The sequence below is a fragment of the Hibiscus syriacus genome, unplaced genomic scaffold (assembly GCF_006381635.1).
Source record: "Hibiscus syriacus cultivar Baekdansim isolate YM2019G1 unplaced genomic scaffold, ASM638163v2 tig00000218_pilon, whole genome shotgun sequence".
Classification (NCBI taxonomy): Eukaryota; Viridiplantae; Streptophyta; class Magnoliopsida; order Malvales; family Malvaceae; genus Hibiscus; species Hibiscus syriacus.
The window spans coordinates 1,346,756-1,362,692 of NW_024061774.1; the positions used below are offsets into that span (position 1 = coordinate 1,346,756).

The 15,937-nt window shown below is 31.0% G+C and overlaps 2 protein-coding genes across 2 annotated transcripts; one reads left to right on the top strand and one right to left on the bottom strand.

Moving 5' to 3' along the window:
- Window positions 1–10,707: 10,707 nt before the first annotated feature.
- LOC120150386 (monothiol glutaredoxin-S4-like) lies at window positions 10,708–11,116 on the top strand. Its single transcript, XM_039163099.1, has one exon. It carries the CDS (start codon window positions 10,792–10,794, stop codon window positions 11,098–11,100), a length of 309 nt encoding a protein of 102 aa, XP_039019030.1. The 5' UTR covers window positions 10,708–10,791; the 3' UTR covers window positions 11,101–11,116.
- A 595-nt stretch (window positions 11,117–11,711) lies between these two features.
- Window positions 11,712–12,947, bottom strand: LOC120146779 (bidirectional sugar transporter SWEET5-like). Its single transcript, XM_039160306.1, has 4 exons — window positions 12,877–12,947; window positions 12,558–12,787; window positions 12,201–12,445; window positions 11,712–11,858 (listed from the first exon to the last, which is right to left on the bottom strand). The coding sequence occupies exons 1-4, from the start codon at window positions 12,945–12,947 to the stop codon at window positions 11,712–11,714; spliced, it is 693 nt and encodes a 230-aa protein (XP_039016237.1).
- Window positions 12,948–15,937: the final 2,990 nt, after the last annotated feature.

A 15,937-nucleotide genomic window follows, 5' to 3' on the forward strand; every position in this document is an offset into this window, starting at 1 on the left:
TTTTGTATCCAATCATGTGGTGACACATGTCATCACCTTATTGGATATAAAATATTGAAAATTTTCAACTTGCTCTTGGGGTCGATCGAACGCACCCCACAACCCCTTTAGGTGAATGCCAAAATCGTTGGGTTGAGCCCTTCAATTGGTATTGTATTCCAACATTTTATATATAATATGTTCTAACCAATGGTAAAGAAAAATAAGACACTCCTTGGAGCATTTAATCTCAACTTCCATGATCGGAGTAACCACTTGAGAGCACTGATGACACCAGTGGTTGCATCCATTGCTTCCTCCATTATCCTCCACGCATTTCCTTAGCACAATTTTTCCCCTCTTTTAACTATCTCTTTAGGGTTCTATCACAAGAAAGAGCACCAAATTAGCATCATCAAAACCAATTACAGTAAGGTAAAATGGAAAATAAATTTGCAATCGAATATGAACTTTATTTTTTGGGAATGATTTAACAGATCTAAATAAATAATTTCCTGAACAAAGTTTCCATATAAAATAAAAAGAATCCCAAACTAAAATATCCCAGAATTCAAAGTCTTCCTAAAGAAGACTATATTCCAACAGTAAACAATTTCTCAATGATTACATTTTTTAGCAAAATCAAACAACAGAGTAGAAGGATCTGCGATTATTGTAACACCCCCAACCCGTACCCGACCCGAATATGAGTCTGAGGTGTCACATTGACTTTTCAAACTTTGACTCTTGACAAAATTCAAAGAAAATTTAAAGCTTTCATTAAAATAAAAGCGATTTATTTACATAAATTGACCAAAATAATCAAAATCGATCAGAGCATATTCAACTAAATCAATTAGTACATGCCAACTATATTCAAATTAACCAAACACATTTAAATCATCTATTTTCTGATCTGAAATTTTGTAAGGGAGATGCTGACCTGTTTTGCTCTTCTTCGCTTCTCTTCTCGCTTCTTTAACCTACGTGTGAAATAATCACACGCTAAGTCTATGACTTAGTGAGGCATTAAATTTATAAAGGAAACTCTAAATGCTTAAACATGTATGAACATATTACTTCATGATGTCACACAATCATTATATATAATATAATGTACACATATACACATTACACATTATTTCCATCATTAATCTTATTTTATTATCCACATTATTATCATTTATATCCTTTAATCATACTTTTCATCAACATATGACTCATTCAAACCATACGCACATCATCATAACAATCATATAAAATAGTTCATATCACAAAAACATATACTTCACCAGTACCATCTTCATTGTTATCTCTTTGTTTAGCCCATGTACACTTTTGAGAACTATAGATATGTGAGTCTATTGAGGTTGTGCACTAATGATGTCACCACAGCTCGTATAAATGCATCGAAATGCCACGTAGAATTGCACTGAAGTGCCATATAAAATGTCCCTAAGGACCACGTAGAAAATTCCTTAAGAATCATATACATATACAAAGCATCAAGTATATGTCTCAAAATACATCACACATGTTCCAAGGAATACATATATGTTCCGAAGGACCGCGTAGACCCTCGACTCTTGGCATGCCAACTATCTCCCTAGCTCTCATGACACATAACATGGGCATTATTATTTATGTCATTTCACGTATTCACATAGACACATAATTCACTTTCACCTTTCACGTATCTTAGGTCACATAAATTGGATCACATATACATATAATCACGTAGATCACTTTTACACAACTTATATTAACTTTACACGTCATTTCACATTTCTTATCACCTTGCTTATATCTTATTTTTATGTCTTCTCATAGACATATATTCACATGTTCATATAGTTCACCATCTCATCATATAAATATGTACTCATTTCATTTCACATATATCATATTTAATAACTTATATAATCTCATATAGCTTAAGCTTCATTCTATTATATTTACCTATATCATGTAATCTATGACATAAGAAATGACCATCTAGCTCAGTTGGTAGAGTGCAAGGTTCTTAACCTTGAGGTCGTGGGATCGAGTCCCACAGAGGGCATTTCATAATTCGGAGGTCTCCCACGGAAGCTGCTCTTAACCTGGCGTTGGGGATAACCTACTATCCTACCTCCCTTTTACCCCATTACATATGGGAATAAGGGTCAGCTAATATATGTAATCTATGACATAAACATGTATCACTTCTATCATTTCACTTATATATATATTAATCTAATATATTTACTTAGTTCAATTTCATATACCTTATATGTCATAATTTTATTCAAGTACATGAGTTTTCCCCTTATAGTTTATCCTATATGTTCGTATTATCACTTATGTTCAAGCTTCCTAATTAATATACTATTCTCATTTCATTCTATGGTCAATCTTATTTAGCTTATCTCAATTCTTATTAAATCATATAATTCTAGTATACTAATGCATATAAATGATCACCTAACTATGTACTTACCCAGTTCATGTTTCTATTGTTCATATAACTTTTATACATGCTTACCCAATTCATATCACTTCTCATAAACTCACTTATATCATATTCTCCTATTTTTACCGAATCTATCTTATAGACATGTATTCACATAGTCTCATATTTCATTATTATATGAATTACAATTGATTCTCTTATTTCTCTCAATGTACATATATTTACACATCTCACCATTTATATGTAGTTTACATTACATTTTCATATATCACATAATAGTATTTTTACATAAATCATATAGCACGTACAAAAACATATCAATACATATAATCATGAATACATACAAATCAGGAAATTCACATACTTATATTCATGACTTAATGCACTACAACTATAGGAATTAGACTTATCGCAAGTCCAATTTCCACATATCCTATATTAAAATAAGATGCACTCATCTTGCCCTCACTTGCTATCAATTACTCCTATGACTTTCTTTCTCTTCTTGATCAATTCTAACCTTTCAATCATTACGGAACTTGCTCTCGATCGATATCTACACAATCATGTATTTATACCTTTCATAAACTGAAATAACGATTTATTCCATTTCCCATTAAAGTGCATCGATACATTCTACAGTGTATCGATGCATCCCTTAACATGTACATCGATACACTACCTATGCATCGATACACAAAGCACCTTCGATGTTTTAATCTTAAGGGGGTGTATCGATGCACTCCCTATGCATCGATGCACTAATTGTATTCGATATTTCCATTTTAAAGGGGTGCATCAATGCACTTCCTATGCATCGATACACACTAAACAATTTCTGGAAATTTACTCTTGATGCATCGGTACAGGTTGAATGTGTACCGATGCACACTAGCCCAGAATTCCATTTCGTGCACGAAAATCCACTCAAATCAACTCAAATACTTCATATTTCATCCCCTTTCATGTTCTTAACTCATATACACATGCTTAAACCAATTTATATCCATATAAATTATCTTTAACTTCAAAATTCTAGTCCTCATATGTAACTCAAGAATTATGCCAACTTTGCAACATGTTTTAATTCCAATTCTATGGCTTCTAACTTCTTAATTAGACCCTTGACAAGTAAAATTTAACTTCCAATTTAACTTATCAACTTTCATTCAAGATTTCCTTTAAAAACTTCTAATCTTTAATCTCTCTTGACTCCTTTATCTTATGGTTTTAAGATAAATTAAGCTTTCCTTAAGCTTAATTATCATCTAATGATTGAAACCCAATCTTAAATTCGGCTAAATATCAACCAACAAGAGATCTTACCTTTTCTTATGGCTTCACGTGAAGAAGAAGAAGAAGAAAGGAGAAGAAGAGAACTCTAGAGAAATCTCTCCTCTTCCACGTGGTTCCCTTATCTTATAAAAGGAAATAAAAATCTTACTTGTCAATTGACCATTTTACTTTTTAATTCATTCAATAATTACCAAACAACCTTCAAATATATTTCCAATAAGTCATTAAACTATTTAACTATTCTACTTTTATCACCAAATTTCAAAAATTCTCATTTTAATCACTGACCCGTATTTCAGGATGTTATAAATCTCCTCTTCTTTAAAAAAAATTCGTCCTCGAATTTTCACTGAACATATCAATAAGAACATATCTTCTAATGTTCTCATGTTGCCTCCTTTACTTAACATTTTTTTCAACTACTTTTTTCCTTTATACATTCATTTACTATCACTTATCATTTAAATAATAACCAATAACTTTAATCCATTTATGTCTTTCCTCTCCTTCCATTCTGTATTTTCCTTTGATCATTTCTAAAATTTCATATAATGTCACTAATCACCTAGATAGTAACATCAATTTCCATCACTTAACCTCATAAATCCATCTCTAATTACCTTATAACAATAACCAAACTCATTTTCCATCATCATTTGACCAAGAACACAACCTTAAATCTTCTTCAAATATGATTAAACATACACTTTAAAGAATCTTTTCACCTCACCTTGCACACTTTTCGTACTTCTATACCAAACTTATCATCTACACTTCCATATAACCTTCATCATATCTAATCCATTAAACTCAATCATTTTCATTTCTTTATTCCATTATTCCTTTATTCATTCCAAATTAAAATCTCCTTATATATAAATCATATCTTTCCTTTCATATTCATATACTCTTGTCCTATCACCTATACTCATCTCTGTGTACTAATCTTCATTGCATCCTCGTAACCTTGATAACCCAATTTACTTATACAGAACTTCATTCTTTACCATCTCTTATACTTGTATTTTCCTTCTTTAAAGCTCCATAAAATTACTTTTCTCCTTGTCTACATCATAGTTATTCGATCAGAATACACAACTATATTCAGATCCACATCATAATTAATTAATTCAACTTTATCCTTTCTTCCAATCTTATAACTCTATCACCTTTACTCTGACAGCTAGTCAATAAAATATGTCCAATCTAGGCACAAGCCCTAGTCAACCAATCATATACATCCTTTCGAATCGAAATTATTTAAAAATTAGTTTACTTAACTTATCAATTTCACCTCTATCCTCATACATCCGGTAATTTCCGTTGTTCAAAATCAACATTCTGACTTCCTTTATCTTATAAACTGATCATCGATATACACATTCTTAAACTCTTCTGATCAATCCTTAACTTGTATCCAGATCCACTTCATATCTTTTATATTAACCTAACAATATCTTATAATCTTATAATTCTGGTACATTTTCATCACATACTCTGGTTAGCCAATAGCTAACTCTTTCCATCTTAACTGTAAATCCTTATCATATACACACTCTTGCTTATACACAATACTATCCCTTCGTTTCAAACTCATAAGCTCTGACTTTATACATCTTATACGCTTGTCACTAATACACTTATTCTTGAACTCTTCTACCAATTCTCACTGTATCATTTGATCTTTTAACGCTCTTATGGTGACACTTGTTCACCATATTCTATCTTATCCAAGGAATAATAAGAATACTTCACATCACTTTTTTGATTCAAAACGAGGAAAATCTTCTATCATTATTCTAATATAATTTCGACTTCTGAAATCAACCTTTGATTTTATGAGGCACTTCCTGAGGTGTCCGCTCTTCATCCTGCCTGGCCAGGGCAAGTGACTAGCTACAACAATCAGGAATATCACCTTTCACTTTATTTCAGAATTATCATAATCATACTTCTATTATAACTTAGCAATCTAATTCTATTAGCAAGACAACACACTCCTTACACTATCAGATCAGAAATTTTTACTTTATGTTGGCATGTACACATTTTTAAAACTCATTTGACTTCTCTTTAAGCCTAGAATCGGCTAAACCTTAGCTATGATACCATTAACTGTAATACCCCCAACCCGTACCCGACCCAAATACGAGTTTGAGGTGTCACATTGACTTTTCAAACTTTGACTCTTGACAAAATTCAAAGAAAATTTAAAACTTTCATTAAAATAAAAGCGGTTTATTTACATAAATTGACCAAAATAATCAAAATCGATCAGAGCATATTCAACTCAATCAATTAGTACATGGCAATTATATTCAAATTAACCAAACACATTTAAATCATCTATTTTCTGATATGAACTTTTGTAAGGGAGATGCTGACTTGTCTTGCTCTTCTTCGCTTCTCTTCTCGCTTCTTTAACCTACATGTGAAACAATCACACGCCAAGTCTATGACTTAGTGAGGCATTAAATTTATACAGGAAACTCTAAATTATTAAACATGTATGAACATATTACTTCATGATGTCACACAATCATTATATATAATATAATGTACACATATACACATCACACATTATTTCAATCATTAATCTTATTCTATTATCCACATTATTATCATTTATATCCTTTAATCATACTTTTCATCAATATATGACTCATTCAAACCATACGCACATCATCATAACAATCATATAATACAGTTCATATCACAAAAACATATACTTCACCAGTACCACCTTCATTGTTATCTCTTTGTTTAGCCCATGTACACTTTTAAGAACTATAGATATGTGAGTCTATTGAGGTTGTGCACTAATTCTGTCACCACAACTCGTATAAATGCACCGAAGTGCCACGTAGAATTACACCGAAGTGCCGCATAGAATTACACCGAAGTGCCATATAAAATGTCCCTAAGGACCACATAGTAAATTCCTTAAGAATCATATACATATACAAAGGATCAATTATGTGTCTCAAAAGACATCATACATGTTCCAAGGAATACATATATGTCCCGAAGGACCGCGTAGACCCTCGACTCTTGGCATGCCAACTATATCCCTAGCTCTCATGACACATAACATGGTCATTATTATTTATGTCATTTCACGTATTCACATAGACACATAATTCACTTTCACCTTTCACGTATCTTAGGTCACATAACTTGGATCACATATACATATAATCACGTAGATCAATTTTACACAGCTTATATTAACTTTACACGTCATTTCACATTTCTTATCACCTTGTTTATATCTTATTCTTATGTCTTCTCATAGACATATATTCACATGTTCATATAGTTCATCATCTCATCATATAAATATGTACTCATTTTATTTCACATATAGTCTCATAATCACATATATCATATTTAATAACTTATATAATCTCATATAGCTTAAGCTTCATTTTATTATATTTACCTATATCATGTAATCTATGACATAAACATGTATCACTTCTATCATTTCACTTATATATATATATTAATCTAATCTATTTACTTAGTTCAATTTCATATACCTTATATGTCATAATTTTATTCAAGTACATGAGTTTTCCCCTTATAGCTTATCTTATATGTTCGTATTATTACTTATGTTCAAGCTTCCTAATTAATATACTATTCTCATTTCATTCTATGGTCAATCTTATTTAGCTTATCTCAATTCTTATTAAATCATATAATTCTAGTATACTAATGCATATAAATGATCACCTAACTATGTACTTACCCAGTTCATGTTTCTATTGTTCATATAACTTTTATACATGCTTACCCAATTCATATCGCTTCTCATAAACTCACTTATATCATATTCTCCTATTTTTACCGAATCTATCTTATAGACATATATTCACATAGTCTCATATTTCATTATTATATGAATTATATTTGATTCTCTTATTTCTCTCTATGTACATATATTTACACGTCTCACCATTTATATGTAGTTTACATTACATTTTCATATATCACATAATAGTATTTTTACATAAATCATATAGCACGTACAAAAACATATCAATACATATAATCATGAATACATACAAATCAGGAAATTCACATACTTATATTCATGACTTAATGCACTACAACTATAGGAATTAGACTTATCGCAAGTCCAATTTCCATATAATCCTATATTAAAATAAGATGCACTCATCTTGGCCTCACTTGCTATCAATTACTCCTATGGCTTTCTTTCTCTTCTTGATCAATTCTAACCTTTCAATCATTACGAAACTTGCTCTCGATCGATATCTACACAATCATGTATTTATACTATCAGTATCCCTTTTGATGTACTTAATATATCCTTTCATAAACTGAAATAACGATTTATTCCATTTCCCATTAAAATGCATCAATACATTCTACAGTGTATCGATGTATCCCTTAACATGTGCATCGATGCACTACCTATGCATCGATTCACAAAGCACCTTCGATGTTTTAATCTTAAGGGGGTGTATCGATGCACTCCCTATGCATCGATGCACTAATTGCATTCGATATTTCTATTTTAAAGGGGTGCATCAATGCACTTCCTGTGCATCGATACACACTGAACAATTTCTGGAAATTTACCCTTGATGCATCGGTACAGGTTGAATGTGTACCGATGCACACTAGCCCAGAATTCCATTTCGTGTACGAAAATCCACTCAAATCAACTCAAACACTTCATCTTTCATCCCCTTTCATGTTCTTAACTCATATACACATGCTTAAACCAATTTATATTCATATAAACCATATTTAACTTCAAAATTTTATTCCTCATATGTAACTCAAGAATTATACCAACTTTGCAACATGTTTTAATTCCAATTCTATGGCTTCTAACTTCTTAATTAGACCCTTGACAAGTCAAATTTAACTTCCAATTTAACTTATCAACTTTCATTCAAGATTTCCTTTAAAAACTTCTAATCTTTAATCTCTCTTGACTCCTTTATATTACGGTTTCAAGATAAATTAAGTTTTTCTTAAGCTTAATTATCATCTAATGATCAAAACACAATCTTAAATTCGGCTAAATATCAACCAACAAGAGATCTTACCTTTGCTTATGGCTTCACGTGAAGAAGAAGAAGAAGAAGAAAGGAGAAGAATAGAACTCTAGAGAAATCTCTCCTCTTCCACGTGGTTCCCTTATCTTATACAGGGAAATAAAAATCTTACTTGTCAATTGACCATTTTACCCTTTAATTCATTAAATAATTACCAAACAACCTTCAACTATATTTCCAATAAGTCATTAAATTATTTAACTATTCTACTTTTATCACCAAATTTCAAAAATTCTCATTTTAATCACTGACCCAGATTTCGGGATGTTACAATTATGGAAGCAAAAATTTTCAAATTCCAAACCAAAACATGAATTTCTTCCAATAATTATGAAAAAAATAAATCAGTGTAATAATTAAAATAAGCAAAAAAAAAGATTACAAATACATAAACATATAAAAGAGAAGTTTTTGAGCTTTTTTCTTCTTACCTTTAATTACAACAAGAACGAGAAAGAAACTAAAAGTGGAAAAAGCAAGCACAATAAGAAATGTGGGGGTTTTAATTGTGTCCAAAGCATAATTTGTTTTACCCAAGTACCCTTTTGCTTAATTAGTTAGTATTTGTCTAAAAAATGTTAGAACATATTATATATAAAATGTTGGAATACAATATCAATTGAGGGACTTAGCCCAGCGATTTTGGCATGCCCTTAAAGGGGTTGTGGGGGTGTTGGTTTGATCCACCCCAAGAGCAAGTTGAGAATTTTTAACATTTTATATCCAATAAGGTAGTGACATGTGTCACCACATGATTGGATACAAAATAAAATAAAATATATAATTAAAATTAATAAAATATCCTCCAATCTAGAAGTGGCACATGTCAACACCTAATTGGAGGTTAAATTTATCAAACTGAATTAAAATTATGACCAAACTGAAAGAATGTATAAATATCGAAGACCAAATGTGTAATTATACCAGCTTTATTAACTGACACACCATCACTTCCGTTAAATGTTAACGACTAATGATCTGGTTGAATGCATTTAAATAGTTGGATGGTCTGATTGACAAAAAATAAAAAATAGTGGTCAAAATGAAACAGGGCCATAATTGGGTGGTCTCTGGTATAGTTTACCAATAAATAAATCACATCAATAAAATAGGAGTAATACGAAAATAGAGCGATTAAATTAGAGAATTTAGAACTCTAATGACTAAAATAAAAGTGAGAGAATGATTGAATGATGAAAGGTGTTAAAAGATGATATCTAATAAACTCAAAGTTATATCTAAAAATTTATTCGATGCATTTTTGGGATTGTAGCAGCAAACAGAAAGAATTAAAAGATCCCAATGGGATAAATCCAACATCTTTCTCCAACTCATTAGATGCTTTCGTGATAGTAACAGCTCCAGATATGGTGATCCAATTCAAGCATTCCCATAAAAAAAAAATCAAATTTATGGATTGTTTAGAAAAAAATCAATATTTCCTTAATAGTCTGACGCACGAATCATTAAAATATGATCTATGATACAAGGCATAGAATGGTAATTCAAAATATTAATGTGTACCAAGAGAATACTTTTGTTTTTGATACAGATAAAGTAAAGATTTTGAAGATGAACGAGAATCAAACCCTGGAGTTGAAAAAAAAAAGTTAACGTTTCACAGTACAAACAACACGTAATCCGTATGGAAAGAGAGATTCGTGATGTTGCTCTTTCTTTTTCCATTTCAATGGTGAGAAAAAAGGGATTTGTTTGCTTTCATTTATGACCTAATCGAACAATTCTAAATTCCCCAGAAAAGAAGAGCTTTATTTTCTTGCCGACCAAACACCACGTACATTCCTCAAAAACCCTATAAAAACCAGTTCTTGTTGAGGATTCAAAGCATAGCACAATCACAGCTAACATCCTCAAGTAATATATACTTACCCTTCCACTTTAAAACCTTAGCTTTCATTTCTTCAACTCTTCCTTGCTATCTTTCGGCATTGTTTTCCACAATATCAAATGGAGAGAGTGACAAAGTTGGCTTCCGAGAAGCCCGTTGTGATCTTCAGCAAGAGTTCATGTTGCATGTCCTACACCATTAAAACCCTTTTTTACAACTTCGGGGTCGACCCTGCAGTTCACGAGCTCGATGAGATCCCTAGAGGACGCGAAATCGAACAAGCTCTCTCGAGACTCGGTTGTAATCCTTCCGTTCCGGCTGTCTTCATTGGTGGTGACCTTGTTGGTGGAGCCAATGAAGTCATGAGTCTTCATCTTAACAGATCCTTAGTCCCAATGCTTAAACGAGTGGGTGCCCTTTGGGTTTAACCCTAAGCTCCTCTAACTTGCACGATGAGGCACTAATAAAAATACGATCCCACTAATAGAATATGTATCGAGTACTAGTGTACTACTTTACATGACCCTACTAATTGAGGAAACTTCCTAGTGGGTATATATTATTTTTTTGGTAGTGTACTAATTATGGTTTTTTGAGTATAGTTATGAAGTTTATAATCGTCCTAATTAAGCATGATTATTGCTTTAAGTAATTTACTATTGTTGAGGAATCTGAGAGGTGGCCTTTGAGGCCTCCAACATGACCATACGGAAAAACCAATGTTTATTTTAGTGGAATCTGATCCAGTTATTCTATTTATGAGGATATGATCTTTCTATTGAGGATGTAATCTAGACAATTGGGATTGGAAGGTGAATTTTTGGGTAAATGTCGATTTAATCATAATCATTTACATTTTAATATATAAAAAATTAATTGGATTAAATTTTATTTGTGCAACAATAAACATGAAGAAGAGTAAAAGGAAATTAAAAAAGAGAAAATTTAGTAAAAAGAATATCCAAATAAAAATATCACAGCCTTAAACCTAAAACAAACCTAGCCTAAAAAAAGTAAAATAGAAAGAGGGTCTAAATATTCAGACTGTTCCACGAGGTTGATCAGAGAGCTGAAGCTCTGACGGCTTCTTCACTTGGTCTTTAGCTTTATCGTTTCCATTGAAGTAGAAGTAAGCATATAAACCCAATTGAATTGCCCCTAAGATGGATCCTAGCCCATTAGAAACCTGCAAAATGAGAGTTAATATTATAATAATTGTTAGAATATAATTATATAAATAATAATCGTTTAATAAAATAGATACCAAAATTTAACATGAAAAACTCTTTCAAAAAAATAACGGAAAAAATAGAATAAAATTAACTAATGTCGAAAAGAGAAGAATATAATTAAGAGGAGTTCTCATGGACAACCTAATATATAACTTTAATCAAACTAGATTTTTTAGTTTAATCAATTTTTTAATTTATATCCTTATTAATTGAGTTGAATTGAATTTGGATCAAATCTAACAATAATAATGATAAAATTATAATACTATCAGTTTAAATTAAGTTATATTTTTTACCAGGATGAAGATATCAAACTGGATGAGTGCATAAATGGTCCAACAGATGCCATTAGAGAAGCCAGCCAGCGAGAGCCAAAAAGGCATGTACTCCACACTCTTTGTATCGAAAACCTTTTTCCATATGGCCAAAGGTAAACCGTACATGATAATGTTGAAAACATCAGCTATAATTCCCACGAATAGAACTCTATGACTGTGCAGGCACAGCATAGCCACGGCCACAAGGATTCCTGTCAAAACTGCTTCACAAAAAGAGGGTACAGCCATCAAGAACCTACACAATTTATTCACACACAATGTAAGTCACCATAGGCATTCATTAAATATTAAAGAAAAGAAGGGTGTTTGATTCACATGTACGTACCCTTTTCTTGCGATCATTAGCATAAACGGCGTAGACGGATAAGTAGATAAGTTCAATGGCAAGGCCGACGCTATTGATGGTCAACACTAAAATGTTGTCATTTTTAACAATGGGGAGACCATAGAACATCCAGATGAGGCAGTTCATCACAGTGCCCAAGTAGGGATATGGCTGAAACTCCTCTACTGCCTTCTTCTTATATATTTGGTAAAACGTTGGCCTGCGTATATTCACAACAACTGTTAGCTAAAATTTCAAATTCAATAGAAAAAATACGACAAAGTGCTTGAAAAGGAATAGAGTGATTACACTGGCGAGAGGAAGAGACCGAAAGAGATGACATTCCCGATAATGCCGACAATGTTGTGAACAAGTCCCATCTTCAAACCTTAAGCTGTAACTAAAGAGGGAAGAGAGCAGAAAATTGTGAAGGAAGATGGCTGATTCCAAAGATTTCAAAGTTATATATAACGTTTGAGCAAGAGATTGACTAGGAATTTTAGTTGGAGTAGAAATTCAGTCTAAATAATTTTCATATTAAAAATTAAAACTATTATATAAGTAGAGGAATTGTAACCAATAATTGCATGTGTTTATGGCTACTACTATTAGAAGCTGAAACTATATATATTCAATTATTATATAATAAATAAGTTTCGACATCTCTGGTTCACGAGGATTTAGGATCTCAAGACTACGAGGGAAGTTAGCAGCATCCAATCAGCGACTTCAAAACCATGCAAAAACAATAATTTAAATGTAGTTAATTGAAAAGAAAAGTTGTAGGAGATAAAACTCTTGATTGTTTTAGATGATTTATGCGATGAGAATTAGACTCATTTTCCAACAAGGACTCAAGGAAAGCAAAATTATAATCGCAACAAGAGTCCTAATGGTTAATATACATAACGAGAACATCATGTGTTAATGAACGAAAATATTATGCGTTAATTATCCTTTGATTCTTGGATAATTGCCCTATAATTCGAACTTCTCATTTTTAGTGTGAATTGCTTATTTAAAATGTGTAAACATAAATGGTTAACACACATAAAAATATGTTTTCTACTTTCAAGCATTTTCGGTGACAGGAAAATGAGATGTTATTGTTCTTTGATCACTGTGTTACTATTTTAATCATATTGTTGTTGTATCCTGCTAGATGATCGACCAATGTTCTCCAACAATGTAGTAGCATACGAACACTTTCATTTGACTATTCAGTCATAATTTATTTTTGATTATTTTTGATTATTTGCTTTATGGGATCTTAACGTAGACTTATGGGATCTTAACGTTTTGTCTACGGGATATTACTTAAGGGATATAACTCCTCTGATAAACCAAATAGTAGTTGGTCATTAACATAATCTTTTACGTCAAACTACTGTATTTGCATGACCAAAAAAGATTGGTCCAAGTTGAAACTTGCAGTAGTAGTACTTGCAAACTATAAATTGATAAATTATGCATATGGGCATCTTAAAAGTATAAAAGGTATTTGGGTTTCAAATATTTTATACTACTAAACGGGACGGGATTATGACTTGGGATCAAATTAAGGTTCGTGAAGGAGCACGACTTTCGTTGCTTCTAGAATCGACGTTCATGGCTAACTTGATTCCTATATTGGATGGTCAAAGTTGATCTCGTACATGTGCTTCTTCCGCCGATGACGGTAAAACAAAGTGATCCAATGTAAGACTAAACTTTCGAGTATGTAATAATGGCTTTAGTGGCTCCTAGCCCTGGTATTAGGGTTAAAGTTTAGCCAAAGTGGTTCAAAGGATGTGGGCTTTGAGTTTTAATTTAGACCCAAGTAAAATGGGTTTGTAATTGGGTATGGGTTGCTGTTGAGTTATTTGTAATATTTGGGTCAATGTAAATAATAATAAAATTTTTATTTATTTATAATGATAATAATAACGAGTTAAATCGAATAAACTTTAGCTCGACTTGATAAGTTAGCGATCCCGAGCAGTTCGTTAATTTTTTTTATAATTTTTAATAGTTATCTATCAAAAAATTACTAATTTATTAATAGATAATAAAATGATGATAAATGGTTAATCTATTAATTTTTTAATAAATAATAAAAAAATACTAAATTATTAATTAATAATTATTATTCTATTACACCTAAAAATCAAATCCTAATTATTATTTTGTGGATTGTTATTTTAGAATTTAGACTTTGAATTTGTTACATATACTATTTTAATAATTTTTTTGACTATATTTATAAAATTTATAAATTTATGTTTATATTAATCTTTAAATAATATTAATAGATTTTACCTACAGTTAAAAAAATATGATAAAACTTTGATAGTTTAATGAGCAACGAGTTTAACTAACACGAGTCAAACAATAAGTTTTTTTAATGAGCTCGAATTAATTCAAACAATAATTTTTTTAAAACACGAAGTATTGTCTGACTCACGAATGAGTCGCTCGAAAACTCTATTCGCTTACTGCTAGCTTTCTGACCCATTTTTTATAATTTCTCATTTAAAAGGCCTAACTTCGTTTGTTTTAGAGTATTTATAATATGTATTTTAAAGACTTTTCAACAATCCATTAAGATTGAACAATTGTATGCGTTCTTTTTTATTATTTTGTCTTTAAATTGAGCCTATAAAATATGCATTTATCAGCTTTTAAAAAAAAAAGGTATACATTTATCATAATAATTTCTCTCTTACCTCCACTACACGAAATTATTTCTTTTGCTTCTACAGTATTTTTATCGCCAGATTATAACAAAAAAAAATCAGCTTCAATTCTATCTTTTTGGAAAAAAAAAGAAATACCAATAAATTTTTGTTTCGATATTCAAGTGTACAAATTTATTTGTACTATATTATCTAAAATGACGGTTTTCATCTTAAGATTTATACTAATCAAAATAGATTTATTTCTAAAATAATAGACCAGGTGATAACCCATTTAAATTTGATTTTAATTTCTTTCAAATCATATTTTACAACCTTTTTTTCAATACTTTGTAGTGTGAAGTGCAATTTACTTATATTCCAATTTGATTTTTTTCATACTCAAACTAAATATATCGATATAAATTATTATTTCATTCGATGCTAAATTAAACTTTAAAGTTGAAACGGTACTTTTTCTTCTTTAGCAAAACTCTTGGTTAATTACAGCAAAATTATCTAAAAAAATAATTACAACTTAGAACTTTTAAGTAAATATTATTCTCGTGTTAACTGATGCACAATAAGGATGCTTCTTTTGTTTTGAATAAAAGGAAAGAAAACTGCCAACAAGTGTTGGCACAAGTGGTTGAGATTTATGAATTTGAGCTTGTAAGGTCAAGTTTGAATCTCACCACCGTCACTCTTGGTGGACA